This window comes from Mobula hypostoma, chromosome 2 (genome assembly GCF_963921235.1).
Source record: "Mobula hypostoma chromosome 2, sMobHyp1.1, whole genome shotgun sequence".
NCBI classification, from domain to species: domain Eukaryota; kingdom Metazoa; phylum Chordata; class Chondrichthyes; order Myliobatiformes; family Myliobatidae; genus Mobula; species Mobula hypostoma.
Window position 1 is genome coordinate 242088175 of NC_086098.1, and position 19101 is coordinate 242107275.

Here is a 19101-nt window from a genome sequence, read left to right on the forward strand (position 1 = left end):
TATCAGGGTAACGTAGGGTAGGGTCTACAGTCTGAGGTCTGATCCCTGATGCCCACAGGAATGCACTCTGTTCCCTTCCCAGATCCCTCTCTCTGGGACATCTGAGCACCCTGAACAACCTCCCCATTGATCTGTCATCAGGTGGGAATGGAAACCCTTTTTGAGAGCGTGTGCCTAAAATGGCTTCTAAAGAAAAAATCCTCTTTAGTACCTCGGTAATTTTGTCAAGAGATTATCAATATTCTTTGCGTTTCTGGTTAGATGCTAACTGCATTTCATTGGCTTTGTATCTGTACTTGGCACAATGACAATAAAATTGAATCCAATCTAATCTAATCTAATCATTGGTTAATCAATGAGTAACAAATATGGGCGATAATGTGGAACAGACTCAATGTGGCCAAATGTACTTATTCTGCTCGTATCTTAGTTTAATAAAAGTCCGATTGTGGCCTTTATTTTAAAAAGGAAAAATGATTAGTTCTGTTGCTTGTTTACATGTTCATTGTTTTACTCTTAATAAAAGTTTAACACAGACAGATTGAAATAAATGAAGTACTTCAGAAAATGTGTTCAAAAATTATCCATATCAATCTTATAAAAATGCAATCGAAAAATAACTTCACTTCTAAACAGTGCTGTTGTTGTAATCACCCAAATATCAAATCCAAATGCTTGGGGACGGAAGTGTTTTGGATTTTTCTGGATTTTGGAAGATATAATGAGATGGCTTGGAATCATCATCATTTCCAACTGAATTTGTGTGCTACCAGAAAGCAGTGTTTGTCTTAGAAACATCGAAAACCTACAGCACAATACAGGCCCTTTGGCCCACAAAGCTTACACTTGTTCATCACACATAATTACTTAACAATTAAAATATTACATGCCATTAGTTTTATGAAAATATAATGTGTGCAGGGTAATAAAAGCAGCATAGCAGCATTGGGAGAATACCCAAATGTACGACTGATTTGGGGTGAGAAGGGGAGGGGTGGGAATTCCTCATTCTCCTTCCAACCCCCTCCCCTTCGTCCCTCCTCATCCCCTCTCTCTCTGTTCCACTGTCTCTCCTTCACCCACCCTCTCTCTCTACTGTTTTGCAAACCCTTCTCCTTCAACCCCATCTCTCTCTCCTTAACCCCCCTTCACCCCATCTCTCTCCTTTACCCGCCCCTCCTTCACCTTCCCCTCTCTCCTTCACTCTGCCCTCCGCTCTCCTTCACCCACCTCCCCTTCACTCCCCTCTCTCCTTCACTCCCTCTTCTCTCTCCTTCACCCCCTCAACCCACTCTCCCCATCTCTCACCTTTACCCTCCCCTCCATCACCCACTCTCTCTCCCTCCACCCCTCTCTTCCCACTCCCTCTCTCCTTCAAACAGCCTCCCTCTCCTTCCCCTCTTTCAACTCCCCTTCACACACCTTATCTCTCTCCTTCACCCTCTCTACTTCACCCCCCTCTCTCTCCTTCACTCCACCCTCCACCCTTTTTCACCCACGTCCCCACTCCTTTAACCCCCTCACTCTCTTTCAAACCCCCTCTCCTTCAGCCCCCATCTCTCCCCATTACCTTCCCTTCCTTCAATCTCTCATTCCTTCATCCCCTCTTTCTCCACCTCCTTTGTCCTTCACTCCCCTCTCCTTCAACCGCCCTCTCTTCCCTTCACCCCATCTTTCTGCTTTACCCTCCCCTCTATTACCCCAGTCCTCTCTCACCTTCAACACCCCTCTCCCCCTTCACACTCTATTTCTACACCTTAACTCTCTCCTTCACCCCATCTCTCTCCTTTACCCTCTCCTCTTTTATTCCCTGTTTCTCCTTCACTCCCCCTCCCCTTCACACACTTTCTCTCTCCCCTTTATCCCCTTCCATCACTCTCTCTCTCCCCACCCCCTCTCTCCCCTTCACCCCCTTTACCCTCCATCACACACCTTCCCTTTCCCTTCTCTTCTCCCCTATCTTTCTCTCCCCTTCAGTCCCCATCTCTTAACCCCCATCTTCCCCCCTCAAACTCCTCTCTCCACCAACCCCCTCCCTCCCCCTTCAACTCCCACCCCACAACCCCCTCCCTCCATCTCCCCCTCTTTTGTATACCCTCTCCTCTTTCACCCCCTCTCCTTTATTCCCTGCTCTCTCCTTCACTCCCCCCTCCCCTTCACAAACCCTCTCTCTCCACACACCCCTCTCTCCTTCACACCCCCTTTCCCTCATTTACCCCCTCCTTCATCCCCTCTGCTTCACCTTTCTCTTTCACACCCCCTCTCCCTCATTTACCCTCCTCTCCTTCACTCCCCCTCTCTCCTTCACATCCCCTTCTCACTCTCTCTTCTCCCCCTCTATCTCTCTCACCTTCACCCCCTTAATGTCACTCCCCATCTCTCTCCTTCAACCTCCTCTCCCCCTTCAAGCCTCTCCCTGTCACCCCTCTCTCTTTTACCATCTCCTCCTTCACTCCCCCTCACTCCTACACAGACCCTCTGTCTCCTTCATACCCCTTCTCCCTCATTTTACCTTCCCCTCCTTCACCCTCTCAGCTTCACCCCTCTCCTTCACACCCCCTCTCCCTCACTTACCCTCCCCTCCTTCACCCCCCTCTCCTTCACACCCCCTCCTCTTTCCTTCACTCGCAACTCCCTCCTTCACTCCCCTAAAACAGGTCCTGCCTGTCCCATGCCAACCCCAATATCAAGGTTACCTGCACATCCTTTACATCCAAATCCCTGTCCAAACATCTTGTAAATTGTACTGTTGTGTCTGCCTTCAGGAGCAGAATTAGGCCATTTGCCCACTGAGCTCCACAATGGGGAAGAGCAGAGAGTCTGGACACGGCCTCCCTCTGCACTTCTCGCCTCTTTTGGCTGAGCAGTTAGCATAAAGAAAGACATCACCCACCCCGGATGTCCTCTCTTCCCCACTCTCACACAGGGCAGAAGATACAAAAGCCTGCAAGTATGTACCAGCAGGCTCAAGGACAGCTTCGATAAGAGTACTGATAAGATGGACTCTTGACCACGCAATTTACCTTGGCATGACCCTGCATTTTATTATCTGCTTGCAGTGCACTTTCTGTGTAACTGTACCTCCGTCTGCAAATAAACCCTTCACTGTGTCTTGCCCAGGACCACCAGAAACCGGCAGAGAGTTGTGGACTCTGCTCAGCAGATCACGGAAGCCAGCCTCTCCACCAAGGATTCTGTTTACACTTCTCACTGCTTCAGGAAGCAGACGGCTTTAAGAAAAAAAAGGATGTTGCGGGACAGGCCAGCAGGAAGGAGGAGGGTCGATAAGACAGTGACTGTCACAGCCCATGTGGCATGATTTTTAAAAGTGGTTTAGAAGTGATTTTTTTTTTTACAGCCTCAGAGCAGTGAGATGCTTTCACAGGAAACATCTCACTCCAGCTTGGTCCCGGCTAGTCGGCTGCAAGAACACATTGTATGGAACGTTTTGATATCCTCGTAGACCTGGGTTACACATCAGTACCTTGGCAGATGGAGTTCAGCCCAGATAAGTGTGAGGTGGTTCATTCTGCTGGGTTAAATATGATGTCAGAATATAGTATTAATGGTAAGACTCTTGGCAGTGTGGAGGATCAGAGGGATCTTGGGGTCCTAGTCCATAGGACACTCAAAGCTGCAGTGCAGATTGACTCTGTGGTTAAGAAGGCATACGGTGCATTGGCCTTCATCAATTGTGGGATTGAGTTTAGGAGCCGAGAGGTAATGTTGCAGCTATATAGGACCCTGGTCAGACCCCACTTGGAGTACTGTGCCTCACTATAGGAAGGATGTGGAAACCATAGAAAGGGTGCAGAGGAGATTTACAAGGATGTTGCCTGGATTGGGGAGCATGCCTTATGAGAATAGGTTGAGTGAACTTTTTCCTTGGAGTGACGGAGGATGAGAGGTGACCTGATAGAGGTGTTTAAGATAATGAGAGGCATTGATCGTGTAGATAGTCAGAGGCTTTTTCCCAGGGCTGAAATGGCTAGCATGAGAGGGCACAGTTTTAAGGTGCTTGGAAGTAGGTACAGAGGAGATATCAGGGGTAGGTGTTTTTATGCAGAGAGTGGTGAGTGCGTGGAATGGGCTGCCTGCGACTATGGTGGAGGCGGATACTGTAAGGTCTTTTAAGAGAGTCCTGGAGCTCAGGTAAATAGAGGGCTATGGGTAAGGACATGTTCTGCACAGCATTGTGGGCCGAAGGGCCTTATTGTGCTGTAGGCTTTCTATGTTTCTATGTTATCTGAAATTACAAAATTGAAAAAACTCTTTGAAGGGGGGAGAGGGGGGAGGAGAGGGGGCGAGGGAGGTAGAGGAGTGAGAGGGGGTGAGGGGGAGAAGGGAGAGGGGGTAGAGGCGGGAAGGGGAGAAGGGAGTTGGGTGGGGATGCCCACACTCCTACCCTTTCTCAGGGATCACTGACCAAGATCGATGGAGACCAGATCGGCCCCAGGAGACTCTGACTTCACGCTGACCCCATACACGAGCTGGAAGAGGCGGGCGGGGGTTGCCTCGGCAGGAAGTGGACTGTCAGGCCGCTGGTCGTCGGAGATGCCGCTGTCCGCCTCAGAAGTCGATTCGGCGGTGCCACCGTTATTGCTGCTGTTGTTGTACACCTCATTGGGATTAACGCGAGTCTGAAGCAGCTCATCAAGTTCCACCTTGCCCACAACCTTCGAGGAGAGAGACCTCAGCCTCAGGAGGATAAATATCCAACCACCCCATCCACTGGTCCCTCAACCTAAACTTCAAATCTTCCACTTGGAGAATAGCAGGTTCTGAGAGTGGGAAGGGGTCGGGGGACGTCTTACACGAGGAGTAGCGGGAAGAAATTCCAGAGCCTGGAGCAGAGAGAGAAGGTGCTGATGAGATTCAGGAATATTCAGGGGATTGACAGTGAAAAAGCCAGTGGGGTCGGAGAGAGGGGGAGAGAGAGATAGAGAGATGATAGAGAAAGAGAGATAGAGGGAGATAGAGATAGAGAGATAGAAAGAGAGAGAAAGAATAGGAGCCCAAGGGGGTTACAGAGATGGGTAGGGGGTGGGGGCCAGTGGGGGTCATGGCCAGGGTGGGGTGCGGAGGGGGGTCTCGGAGATGAGGACGCATGAAATAATGAAGGCGGTGTCATATTATGATCAATACACAAGTTAGGGGCCAACTCTTCATTGATATCACTCACCCCAGATCTGGCGGCTGACCAGTTAGGCACCACTTCGTCTGCCTCTTCCTGTCCCTCAATGGACCCCAAATAGCCATTCCTGAGGAAAATTCCCTCCTGTTGCTCCTGATAACTGACCAGTAGGTCCTGGTCGCCAGGATTCATTTCCTCAGAAACACAGAAGAAAACAAGTACCTCACTTGGGGGCACCGCGATCAGAGAGTAAACACAGAGTAAACACAGAGTAAACACAGAGAATAAACACAGAGCAAACACAGAGCAAACACAGAGTAACACAGGGTAACACAGGGTAACACAGAGTAAACACAGAGTAAACACAGAGTAAACACAGAGAGTAAACAGAGTAAACACCGCGATCAGATTAAATCAAACATCAGAAACAGCACTGAGTGAATCTCCCTCCACACTGTCCCATCACACACTCCCGAGTCAATCTCCCTCCACACTGACCCATCACACACTCCCGAGTCAATCTCCCTCCACACTGTCCCATCACACACTCCCGAGTCAATCTCCCTCCACATTGTCCCATCACACACTCCCACAGTCACACACAAAGTCAATCTCCCTCCACACCGTCCCATCACACACTCCCACAGTCACACACAGAGTCAATCTCCCTCCACACCGTCCCATCACACACTCCCGGGGTCAGACACAGAGTCAATCTCCCTCCACACCGACCCATCACACACTCCCGGGGTCAGACACAGGGTGAAGCTCCCTCTACACTGTCCCATCACACACTCCCGGAGTCAGACACAGAGTGAAGTTCCCTCCACACTGTCCCATCACACACTCCTGGGGTCAGACACAGAGTCAATCTCCCTCCACACCGTCCCATCACACACTCCCGGGGTCAGACACAGAGTCAATCTCCCTCCACCCCGTCCCATCACACACTCCCGGGGTCAGACAGAGAGTGAAGCTCCCTCTACACTGTCCTATCACACACTCCCGGGGTCAGACACAGAGTGAAACTCCCTCTACACTGTCCTATCACACACTCCCGGAGTCAGACACAGAGTGAAACTCCCTCCACACCGTCCCATCACACACTCCTGGGGTCAGACACAGAGTGAAACTCCCTCCACACCGTCCCATCACACACTTCCGGGGTCAGACACAGAGTGAAACTCCCTCCACACTGTCCCATCACACACTCCCGGGGTCAGACACAGAGTGAAACTCCCTCTACACCATCCCATCACACACTCCCACAGTCACACAGAGTGAAGCTTCCTCTACACTGTCCCATCACATACTACCAGGGTCAGACACAGAGTCAATCTCCCTCCACACCGTCCCATCACACACTGCCGGGGTCAGACACAGAGTGAAACTCCCTCTACACCGTCCTATCACACACTCCCGGGGTCAGACACAGAGTCAATCTCCCTCCACACCGTCCCATCACACACTCCCGGGGTCAGACACAGAGTCAATCTCCCTCCACCCTGTCCCATCACACACTCCCGGGGTCAGACACAGAGTCAATCTCCCTCCACACCGTCCCATCACACACTCCCGGGGTCAGGCACAGAGTGAAGCTCCCTCTACACTGTCCTATCACACACTCCCGGGGTCAGACACAGAGTGAAACTCCCTCTACACTGTCCTATCACACACTCCCGGAGTCAGACACAGAGTGAAACTCCCTCCACACCGTCCCATCACACACTCCCGGGGTCAGACACAGAGTGAAACTCCCTCCACACCGTCCCATCACACACTCCCGGGGTCAGACACAGAGTGAAACTCCCTCTACACTGTCCCACCACACACTCCCAGGGTCAGACACAGAGTGAAGCTCCCTCTACACCGTCCCATCACACACTCCCGGGGTCAGACACAGGGTGAAGCTCCCTCTACACTGTCCCATCACACACTCCCGGAGTCAGACACAGAGTGAAGTTCCCTCCACACTGTCCCATCACACACTCCCGGGGTCAGACACAGCGTCAATCTCCCCCCACACCGTCCCATCACACACTCCCGGGGTCAGACACACAGAGTCAATCTCCCTCCACACCATCCCATCACACACTCCCGGGGTCAGAAACAGAGTCAATCTCCCTCCACACCGTCCCATCACACACTCCCGGGGTCAGACACAGAGTCAATCTCCCTCCACACCGTCCCATCACACACTCCTGGGGTCAGACACAGAGTGAAACTCCCTCCACACCATCCCATCACACACTCCTGGGGTCAGACACAGAGTGAAACTCCCTCCACACTGTCCCATCACACACTCCCGGGGTCAGACACAGAGTGAAACTCCCTCCACACCGTCCCATCACACACTCCCGGGGTCAGACACAGAGTGAAACTCCCTCTACACTGACCCATCACACACTCCTGGGGTCAGACACAGAGTCAATCTCCCTCCACACCGTCCCATCACACACTCCTGGGGTCAGACACAGAGTGAAACTCCCTCCACACCATCCCATCACACACTCCCGGGGTCAGACACAGAGTGAAACTCCCTCTACACCATCCCATCACACACTCCCACAGTCACACACAGAGTGAAGCTTCCTCTACACTGTCCCATCACATACTCCCAGGGTCAGACACAGAGTCAATCTCCCTCCACACCGTCCCATCACACACTCCCGGGGTCAGACACAGAGTCAATCTCCCTCCACACCGTCCCATCACACACTCCCGGGGTCAGGCACAGAGTGAAGCTCCCTCTACACTGTCCTATCACACACTCCCGGAGTCAGACACAGAGTGAAACTTCCTCCACACCGTCCCATCACACACTCCCGGGGTCAGACACAGAGTGAAACTCCCTCCACACCGTCCCATCACACACTCCCGGGGTCAGACACAGAGTGAAGCTCCCTCTACACTGTCCCATCACACACTCCCGGGGTCAGACACAGAGTGAAACTCCCTCTACACTGTCCCACCACACACTCCCAGGGTCAGACACAGAGTGAAGCTCCCTCTACACTGTCCCATCACACACTCCCGGGGTCAGACACAGAGTGAAACTCCCTCTACACTGTCCCACCACACACTCCCGGGGTCAGACACAGAGTGAAGCTCCCTCTACACTGTCCCATCACACACCCCCGGGGTCAGACACAGAGTGAAACTCCCTCCACAATGTACCATCACACACTCCCGGGGTCAGACACAGAGTGAAACTCCCTCTACACCATCCCATCACACACTCCCACAGTCACACACAGAGTGAAGCTTCCTCTACACTGTCCCATCACATACTCCCAGGGTCAGACAGAGTCAATCTCCCTCCACACCGTCCCATCACACACTGCCGGGGTCAGACACAGAGTGAAACTCCCTCTACACCGTCCCATCACACACTCCCGGGGTCAGACACAGAGTCAATCTCCCTCCACACCGTCCCATCACACACTCCCGGGGTCAGACACAGAGTCAATCTCCCTCCACCCTGTCCCATCACACACTCCCGGGGTCAGACACAGAGTCAATCTCCCTCCACACCGTCCCATCACACACTCTCGGGGTCAGGCACAGAGTGAAGCTCCCTCTACACTGTCCTATCACACACTCCCGGGGTCAGACACAGAGTGAAACTCCCTCTACACTGTCCTATCACACACTCCCGGAGTCAGACACAGAGTGAAACTCCCTCCACACCATCCCATCACACACTCCCGGGGTCAGACACAGAGTGAAACTCCCTCCACACCGTCCCATCACACACTCCCGGGGTCAGACACAGAGTGAAACTCCCTCTACACTGTCCCACCACACACTCCCAGGGTCAGACACAGAGTGAAGCTCCCTCTACACTGTCCCATCACACACTCCCGGGGTCAGACATAGAGTGAAACTCCCTCTACACCGTCCCATCACACACTCCCAGGGTCAGACATAGAGTGAAACTCCCTCTACACTGTCCCATCACACACACCCGGGGTCAGACACAAGAGTGAAGCTCCCCTACACTCTCCAATCACACACTCATGGGGTCAGCCATAGAGTGAATCTCCCTCTATAGCATCCCATCAGACTCCTATGGCAGCAACAGGTTATGGGGTCTGTTAGTTATCCATTGTCTATGGATGAGCAGTCATATAATGCCAAGGTCAGAGCATTGGGAAGTCAGTCAGCCACACAATGACGGGCTTGCAATGTCCTACATTCTAATGGGAAACCATCGTTTCTCTACTTTGTCAAGAATTATTTGGATTGCCTTTAGTTCTTCTAATTGTTCATAAAGAGAAATCCAATCTGCTTAACTCTGTGATACAAATACCCATTCATCCAGTGAAGTCTGGAGATGCAAACCTTCTCTACCCTGTCTCAAAAGTAATGGTATCATTCTTACACAAGGAGACCAAAACTGCGCCAATTTTCCCAGATGTGAGGTCACCATCTCTCTGCACAGTGGTATCGTTGGTTTCCTACTGTCGTCCTTCAGTGACATCTGCGGGAATGTGTTTTTTTTTTGTGCTTGCACAGGACCTGGGCTGTGCAGGATACAAAGATCCTGGAATGGCCCTGCCCATCTTATAATAAAGGTAAACGCACAGCGACATATACTTTGACAAGCTGTTATTTTGCGCATTTTCTTAGCATTCTTAATCAATTGTTGAATGTACATTTTTAAAAATGTCTTCCTCTTACACTCTATTAAATTGCAGGAGATGATTTAAAAAGCGCTGTCAGATCAGAAAGTCCCTCACACAAAACACCCTGCCTCCACACTTGGACAACTTACCACAACTTCCAACCTGGCACCAATGACGTCACCGCACCCCGACTGCGCATGTCAGGAATCAGAGGCCTGCCCTACTGCAAACCGATTGGTCTAATTTAGTGACCTGCCGGGCTGATTCCTCGCTCGGCAGCTGCCCGCCAGATTTGTAAGGTGCAAGTGGTAAACCTTTGACAAGTACATTTCAAAAGGCACTTGTTCCAGGCATGAGTGATACGTCTAGTATTAACGTATTTTTTTTTGGTGACTGTCGTCATCCCACAGCGATTCCGTTTGGTTTGCAATTAGGAACGGTTCGGTCGGCGCCCCTCATAAACATGGCGTCGGATTCTTTCCCGCAAGACCTGTGACAGATGAGGTCAGTGGTGACGCCCACTTTGAGACGAAACCCCGCCCCCTGGAACCGCTCCGCGTGCTCTTGGACCAAACCCCGCCTCTTTTTAAAAATCGAATGAGAGCTGCGCCCGGCGCCGATTGATTGGTCAGTTTTATGTCAATCGGAGACCAAGTTTAAACGCGAGTGGCTGTTCGTGCTGACACTCCGCCTCACACCCCTCAGCTCCCGCCCCGCCTTTGGGCGGGCGTCGATGGAGTGGGTGGTGTGCTCGGCTTGAGGTGATGGGAGAAGCGGGGCCTGGGAAGATGCCGCTGGAGCCGGGTGTCGACCTGAAGATGAGTCCCGGGCTAGAGGTGAAGCTGGCCTCGCTCGCCCTGCTGCTGGTCCTGACCGTGCTGTGCGGGCTCTTGCCGGTGTGCGTCATGAGGGCTGTGGCCGGCGGCTCTGTGGGCGCAGGTGAGGAGGCCGCTGGGGTCTGGACAGCTAGATGTACCCTGGGGGTGGGGGTCGGGGTCGGAAGACAGGGGTTTAGACTGATGTCACCCACAGCCCTGGATGAAACTTAAATATTAGTGGTTAAAGGAGGCAGGTTGGCGATTCAAATGCCCCCGCGGAAGTTGGGGGGCGACGGGAGGGAGATGGTTAACTGTACCGTTTTCCCAGATGAGGCATTAAGCGAGAGGGTCTTAGTTCTTTTTTATTTCAGTAAGGAGATAACTATAGCCGGGGGGGGGGGGGTCCTTCCCAGCTGAGACAGCGAGTAAAGGGATAATTGTAGCCCCTCTGAGCGAGATGGAGGGCTGGGATCCCCTTCACCCAGGTGAGATGGGGAAGGTGAGAGTTAATTGTGCACTCTCCCCTGTTGAACTGTTGGAGGATTTAGTTAATTGTGCTTGTTCCTTGGTGGGGGAAGTGGGTGACCCCCCCTCACCCCCAGGCAAGATGGCGGTGACGGGTTAATTGAGCACCATGCACAGTTGGTATCCCCTGTAAGCAAATGGCCAGGCAGGGATTTTGACAATGCCCACCTCCTGGCAAAATGGTGAGAGGACTGTCAAATGCGCTCTCTCTCTGCAGATGAGATGGGGAGGGAAGTGTGTTGGGTGTTCAATCATGCTCCTGTCCAGGTGAAATGGGGAGGGGGGAGCTGGGTGGTCAAGTGCTGGGCTATTTTGTTCCTGGGTGAAATGGGATGAGGAGCTTAACGAACTTAACGATGGTCTTAACGATTAGCAGGGCTGTGAGGAAGTGTTATTGTGACATGAATTAGAAAGGGGAAAGAAGTCATGGTCATACATCAGGCATTTCCCAGAACATAGCTGTGAACATTCTGCTGGCCCTGACTATTTTGGCTGTACTTTATTAGGAGCTTGAAGAGATTTGGCATGTCAACAAATGCACTCAAAAATTTCTACAGTTGTACCCTGGAGAGCATTCTGACAGGCTGCATCACTGTCTGGTATGGAGGGGCTACTGCACAGGACCGAAAGAAGCTGCAGAAGGTTGTAAATCTAGTCAGCTCCTCCTTGGGCACTAGCCTACAAAGTACCCAGGACATCTTTACGGAGCGGTGTCTCAGGAAGGCAGCATCCATTATTAAGGACCTCCAGCACCCAGGGCATGCCCTTTTCTCACTGGAGGCACACACTCAGCGATTCAGGAACAGCTTCTTTCCCTCTGCCATCTGATTCCTAAATGGGCGTTGAAGCTTTGGACACTACCCCACTTTATTTTAACATACAGTATTTCTGTTTTTGCATGTTTTTAAAATCTATTCAACATACATAATTGATTTACTTTATTAATTTTATTTATTATTATTTTTCTCTGCTATATTATGTATTGCATTGAGCTGCTGCTGAGTTAACAAATTTCACGTCACATGCCGGTGATAATAAACCTAATTCTTATTCTGACCCTATTTATTAGCAGATACTGAGGTGGGGGGGGGGAGGTGTAGGGTTCGTTGCAGTTTACAAGTTGGGGTCATTCTTAGCACAGGCTTTGGGGGCTGGTTTGTCAACACATTGTTCCAATATTTACTATGGTATATTTACACCAGTCCCTATTTTAATCAGTTTCCACAGATGGATTGTGTGACAGTTTTAACACATGATACTAAAATGCTTAATTTGGATTTGGGGTTAAATCAGACAATCTCCACAGTTGAGAATGTGGTTGATTAGCTTGTGCTTGCTAGCTTGCATTGTCTGCTGGTTAAGTATTAGCTGGAATCTGTGAAACACGTCTGTGTTCAAAGATCAAATTTATTAACAAGGCATGTGTCACCACATTCATTTTGTCATAAAGATGGACAAACAACTGATGTCCCAAAAACTGCAAACTGTGCAAACACAAAATAAAGAAAAATACGTAGGCAATAAAGATTGAGAGCACAAATTGTAGAGTCCTTAATGAGTCCATAGGTTATGGAATCAGTTCAGTGTTGGAGTGAGTGAAGTTAACCCCTCTGGTTCAAGATCCTGATGGTTGAGGGGTAATAACTGTCCTTGAACCTGCTGGTGTGTGGGACTTCGGGCTTCTGAACCTCATTCCCAATAGCAGCAGTGAGAAGAGAGCCTCGTGGGGGTTCTTGATAGATGCTGCTTTCCTGTAAATGTGCTCAATGGTAGAAAGGGTTGTACCTGTGATGGACAGGGCTGTATCCATTACTGTTTGTGGTCTTTCCATTTAAAGGCATTGGTGTTCCCATTCCAGGTCCGTATACTCAACACTGCACATCTATAGAAGCTTATCAAAGATCCAGCCATAATTTCAACTCCTCCTACCTCCATTATCCCTCTCCCTCCAGACCTAGTTTGTGTTAACAATCAACACACTCAAGGATGTGCTGGGGGCAGCTTGCAGAAGTCCCCACTCCAGCACCAACATAACATGTCCACAATGCTTGGCAGGACAGCACAGCGAAAAAGAACATGCCAAGTAACAAGAGCAAAACAAGCTTTCTTCCACAGACACACACCTAACCCCAGGACAAGCCAGCTTTTTCAGGCTCCAGCAGATCGTGGATTCACAGGCATTGTGCCCTGACTTCCCTAGTAGTCTCACAGAGACTTGTAGACTTGGGACTTGACTTGTGGACCCCCAATCAATTTTTGCTCTTTAATCCAGACCCCAGATCAACCTTTGGCCTTTGATCTGGACTTCTGAGAACTGCCCCCTCCAGCTGTCTGTATCCTGAGTGCTCGATTTCTCACCTGAAGCCTCTCCCTTCCTTTAGCACCACACTCTAGGATTATACTTTTAATCACCTGTTTGTATCCTTGTTTGCAAGACTATCAATTTTTTGGCCAGCTCTCCTGTGATCTGCCTTAATGGTTCATTACATTATTGGGACAAAGGAATTTTGTTGAAAAGTACATCAACACACAGTGCTGGGGGAATTCAGCAGGTCGGGCAACATCAATGGAGGGGAATAAACTGTCAACGTTTCAGTCTGAGACCCTTTGTCAGGGCTGGAAAAGAAAGAGGCAGAAGCCACGATAAGAGGGTAGGAGGAGGGGAATGAATACAAGCTGGCAGGTGACAGGTGAGACCGGGTGGGTGGGGGGTGAAGTAAGAAGCTGGGAGGTGAAAGGTAGAGGAAATAAAGGTCTGAAGAAGGAAGAATCTGTTAGAGGAGAGTGAACCATGGAAAAGGAAAGGAGGGGCACCAGAGAGATATTTGAGCAGGTGAGGAGAAGAGAATGGGTGAGAGGGGAACCAGAATGGAGGATGTGAAAAGGGCAAGTGTGGAAAAGTTACGAGAAGATAGTTCATGGTATCGTACCCAGACGATATAAAGTGTTGCTCCTCCAACCTGAGTGTGGCCGTGTGAATAGCCTTGTGGTAGTAGCAGAAGCTGTGGGTGGACGTAAGTGTTTAATGAAGTGGTGGCTCAGTCTGACATTGTGGGCCAATGGCTGTTTCCTCTGCCGTACTGTTCTATGGCTTTGTCCTGATTTGTCTAGCCTCACTTTGACGGGCTGAATGGCTCCTGTGCCCTGATCTATACTGGGAGTTAGTCCTGCCTGTCAGACTCCCTCCAGCATGTATGTTGCTGTCAGCCAGCGTATGACTCCTGATGTGTTTTATACCTGGTTTTAACACTTTCTCCAGGTCATCGCCGCATTCTCAGTCTGCTCAGCTGCCTAGCTGGTGGGGTGTTCTTGGCCACCTGCCTCCTGGACTTGATTCCAGACTTCCTGTCGGACATGGCTGCAGTGTTGGACAAGATGAAGATCACCGTGAGTATCCTTGCGATGAGTGTCACAGGTCTCTCTCCTTTCCCTTGTATGACAGTATGAAATGACTTTGGTGGGTGGGGGGGGGATTAACATCTCCATGAAACCCACTTCCCTGAGGCTTCCCCTGTGAATATGTTGGGGTGATCTTCTGTATCTAGTGCTCCTAGTGCAGTCTGCTCTACATTGGGGTGAGCCAACACAGATCGTGGGACACTTCACTCTGTCTGCCACAAAAGGTAGGATTTCCCGGTGGCTACCCATTACAATTTGACTTGCTGTACTCCTTCTGATATTTCATTTGGATAGCCTCCAACCTGACGGCACGACCATTGATTTTAGAATCTAGTTTAATGTCACAGGCTTACAAACCAGAGGGGCGGCCATTTTCCCCACCACATTTCAACGTTGATAGTTGGTAACACACATGAAGACCAGGCGAGGGGGAAGATGACACCCCCTCAACCCCTGAATATCCAAACTGCAGTATCAAGTGCTGTGTGAGTGTCAGCTGCTGCACCAGGGGTGCTGGGGGGGCGGGGGGGGGGGGTGGACATTTCCCTGATCAGCATGAATCAGATCTTTCTAACACAGCGAGTCTGCAGGAAGCTTGTGGTTCCCTATCTCCAAACAGGAAGGTTGGTGTTCTCGTCCTGTCTGCATTTGGTGTGCTTCGCAATTGCCAAACTCAGTAGCTCTTGTGCAACGACGTACTTGCTTCCGGCTCGTTCCATTGATTTTTTTTTTACATCAACCTGGGCACTTGGTGGAAAAGCTAACAGTTACAGCTGCCCTCAGGAGAAGATCTGGTTGCACTCATTTGACATCGTCTTAGCACGGAAACAATCAACGATGGAATGAGACGGGAGCAAGTGTGCCATTGCACAACAGTTTGGCAACTGCTGTGACGGCACAGCCACACGGCGGTTAGTGCAACACTATTACAGCACCAGTGACCCAGGTTCAATTCCACTGCTGTCTGTAAGGAGTTCTCCCTGTGACGGAGGAGTACGGGCTAGTAGGTTAATTGGTCCCGTGTGTGATCAGCTAATGTGTATAACTTTAAGGTGTTTGGGCGAACGTGTAGGGGGAAATGTCTGGTAGGTTTTTTTTTACACAGAATGTTAAGTGCGTAGAATGGCTGCCAGTGGTGGAGGTGGATCCATTAGGGACACTTAAGAGACCCCAAACCTCTCCTTTATTAAGAGATGCTGCTGCGTCTTTACACTGCACGCATAAGCTTGGTCTGCGATGGTCTGAAGGATGCCGCGAGCGCGCGCGCGCACAGTCAGTTTTGGGTAGCGGGGGATGAGCATGCACACAAAGGTTACGCAGTCAGCACTGGATCAAAGCAGAGACTGGACAGGAATCTGGAGCAGCAAACAGCTCAGCAGGTTGAGTAATATCTGTGGGGGTGGGGATTGTCAGCGTTTCGGGTTGAAACCCTGCATCAAGGCTGAGAGGGAGCGGAGAGGTGTGAAAGACGATAGGCAGGTTGTGGGGGACGGGGGGAGAATGAATAGCGGCAGAGGAGGAAAAATGAAACGCATGGAATGTACTGGGGGAGGGGAAAGAGTGAAGGTGGAGACAGCTTCGAGAGAGAGCATCACAAAAGACAAGATGTAGAAATTCCTCATGAGCCTAGATCAATCCTTATCCCATCTCCCAACGCCACTTGTTCCAAACTTTGGGAAAGTTGCTATTTCCCCAATCCCTTCATTTGTCCATTTCTCTGATCCTTGGTACATTGCAAAGCTACCTTTGTTAGCGTGACTCTTTCTTAGCTGTTGCATTTCAATGATTTTAGCGTTCTTGAAGCTGCCAAGAAGGTAAAGCAATCTGCAGTGAGCTGACGTGTCGATTACTGATATGATCTTCTGAGACATCCCACTCCTTCCCAAGGCTGATACAGCACAGCTAACATAAAACCCAAAGCTGCCTCGACACAGAGTGACACTCACTCTACACCTTCCTATCACAATCCTGGGGTCAGACACAGAGGGAAGCTCCCTCTACACCATCCCATCGCACACTGCTGGGGTCAGACAAAGAGTGAAGCTCCCTCTGCATCATCCCAACAGTTTTGTTGTTAAACCATGGTGGGCCCATGGCGGGACCCTGCAGCCACAATAAACCAATCAAGGGCAATGTACTACTGTTTCCTGCCGCTGGCCCTGGGTAATTGGGACATCGAGCACTGCCACTTATTGTCTTGCACCTCTCTCTTTCTCCCCCCCCCCTCCAATTCCTGCAGCTGGAGTTCCCCCTTCCAGAGTTCATCGTCGCCATGGGCTTTTTCCTGGTGCTGATCATGGAGCAGATCACACTGGCCTGCCGGGACCAGATGGCAGATACTGACGAGCAGAGTAGGGCCCTGCTGGGCCGTCCGTTGCCCCCGGACAGCCCTTCCTTCCATTTTCATGTGGACTTCAACTCCCACTCCGCCATCCGTTGTGTCGTGCTTGTGCTGGCACTCTCCCTACACTCAGTGTTCGAGGGATTGGCGCTAGGCGTGCAGGAGACGGGCACCAGAGTGGTGGAGATCTGCGTTGCCCTGTCCGTTCACAAGTGCATCGTGGCCTTCAGCCTGACTCTGAAACTGGTGCAGAGCAGGCTGAGGTGGGCAGTGGTGGTAGCCTGCATTGTCACCTTTGCTGTCATGTCGCCACTAGGCGTTGGGCTGGGCATTGTACTGACCGAGGACTCCAGCCACCAGCTTGTCCGTGCTGTGCTGGAGGGTATAGCTACTGGCACCTTCATCTACATCACCTTCATGGAGATTCTGCCCCACGAGCTCAACTCGCCCCACCATCGTATCCTCAAGGTGGTAATGCTTATCCTGGGTTTCTCCCTTGTCACCGGTGTCCTCTTTATCAAGGTGTGAGGAGAACGAGGTGAAGGCACACACACCGCACCACACCTTTCCATATTTCTGTATCTCCTCTCTTCCCATCACTCGGATTCTTTATTTTAACCCCATGCCTCCATTTGGCTTCCTGAGGTCTGGCAAGTGGCCATTCAATATCCCACCACTGCTGGCCTCCCAGTGTCTCCTCTCTCTCCTTCTCTCACCTCAGTCCCTCTCTCACTCTGCCTAATCTCTCCCCTCACCCCCTTCCCCTCTCCCCCTCCTTCTCTCTGATTTCTTTCTCCCCCCCCCCGCACTCTCACTCCCCTTTCCCCTCTATCTGTCTCATTCTCACATGTTACTGGTTATATTTATACCATCGCTATCACATACGGACATCTGTGAGCAGCTCAGTGAGTCACTCTGAACTGACGTAGGTGCTTCCTCTGAACCATCTGAGCACACAGCTGCTGGGACTGGGCTGGTGGTGGTAGCCTCTGTAACGCCTCTCCCTGCCCCAAACAAAACCCATGCCCTTTGCGTAACAGTGCGCAAGAGGCAGAGAGTGAAAGACCATGGGGGAGCTGCAGGGACCCAGACCAGAGTTATTACCCAGATGCACCTGTCCCTGGAACCTCCACTGCCTGTCTCCGCACCACCCTGCCCCCTGCCCCATCTGAATGAGTTCTGTTGCTGGTAAAGGAGTGGAGGGAGTGGCAAGGAGCAGCTGCCTCACACTATATTTTCAACCTGCTGCTTTGTGGAGAGTGTTGTGAAACAGATTAGTGTTTTCAGATTTCCTGCAATTGAGTAAGGATTGGGGCAATTGTACTGTGACTGGTTATCAGGGATCCCATTGCATCACACCATTTCATGTCGAGATGTACTCTCAGCTAACAGCTCATGCACTCTTGTGGCCTCGAATGCTTAACATTACGTAGCCAGGCTTTCTTCATTTTGGAGATCTTGGTTCAGCAAGTGCTGGGGTTAGTGGTAATGTCTGAGAGGAAGGGGTAGTGTCAGTAGGGGGAAAAGCTTGGCAGAATCAGGTTTTATTCACTTGACCAGTGATCCTGGGGGTTAGAGAGAGAGGGAATCGGCCAGAGTTCCTGTTCCCCATCACTGCCTCTGAGGTTAGAAAGAGAAAATGCCTTTGAACAGAGATGGGAGTTGGTGTGAATTTGTTGGCCAGCTTGGCTCATTCTGTGGTCCAAGTACAATTTCCAACGTATGTTTATCCTGCACTGATTAATAATCCCTTCTTTTCTCTTTTAATTTTAAAATCTATTTTTATCATTACATGTCAAAGTAATATTCAAAACAAAAACTTCATTTTTGGATTTGCCAGTATCTCGAACCATTGTAATACAGCCATTTCTGCTGCTTTTAGTAAGTTTCATAGATAATTTTTGTATAAATGTGACACTATTTTGTGTAGTTTTTGACATGAAGTAAAACAATGTTTTAAAAACCCTGCGTGAAACTCTTTGTATTTGAATGTTGAAGTAAGAAGCACAGTGGTGACTATTTGAACAGATTAATGTTTTTAACAGGAAATAATTTATTTGATATAAATCTTTTAACTTGTGTTGATCAAATCATCCAATTTCCTTTGCTGCCCTGTTGCTACATCCTTACACTAGATGCACGATAGTGCTTTTGTAACTTTTAGACTACGCCTTTCCTCTAAGTACTTAATATTCATTAAAGGGGAAGTAATTCAGCATGAAAACAGGCCTATCAGCCCAACTGGTTCATGTCAAC

The 19101-nt window shown here is 50.3% G+C and overlaps 2 protein-coding genes across 2 annotated transcripts in view; one reads left to right on the forward strand and one right to left on the reverse strand.

Annotated features, from left to right (window-relative positions):
* LOC134358024 (cyclic AMP-responsive element-binding protein 3-like protein 4) overlaps nt 1-10227 on the reverse strand; it is a 43850-nt gene extending 33623 nt beyond the window's left edge. The window contains exons 1-4 of the mRNA XM_063069894.1: nt 10171-10227; nt 9912-9953; nt 5183-5329; nt 4427-4676 (exon numbers count right to left, since the gene is read on the reverse strand). Of these exons, the coding sequence (XP_062925964.1) occupies nt 4427-4676; nt 5183-5329; nt 9912-9953; nt 10171-10227 (496 nt within the window). The remainder of the gene's footprint in view (nt 1-4426; nt 4677-5182; nt 5330-9911; nt 9954-10170) is intronic.
* Nucleotides 10228-10496: 269 nt separating this feature from the next.
* slc39a1 (solute carrier family 39 member 1) lies at nt 10497-18780 on the forward strand. Its single transcript, XM_063041837.1, has 3 exons — nt 10497-10701; nt 14365-14492; nt 16744-18780. The coding sequence occupies exons 1-3, from the start codon at nt 10527-10529 to the stop codon at nt 17371-17373; spliced, it is 933 nt and encodes a 310-aa protein (XP_062897907.1). The 5' UTR covers nt 10497-10526; the 3' UTR covers nt 17374-18780.
* The last annotated feature ends 321 nt before the right edge of the window (nt 18781-19101 follow it).

Coding starts and splice junctions, on each gene's coding strand:
- slc39a1 (XM_063041837.1), top strand. CDS start 10,527: ATGGGAGAAGCGGGGCCTGGGAAGATGCCGCTGGAGCCGGGTGTCGAC. Junction 10,702..14,364: donor CGGCGGCTCTGTGGGCGCAG/GTGAGGAGGCCG, acceptor CACTTTCTCCAG/GTCATCGCCGCATTCTCAGT. Junction 14,493..16,743: donor TGGACAAGATGAAGATCACC/GTGAGTATCCTT, acceptor CAATTCCTGCAG/CTGGAGTTCCCCCTTCCAGA.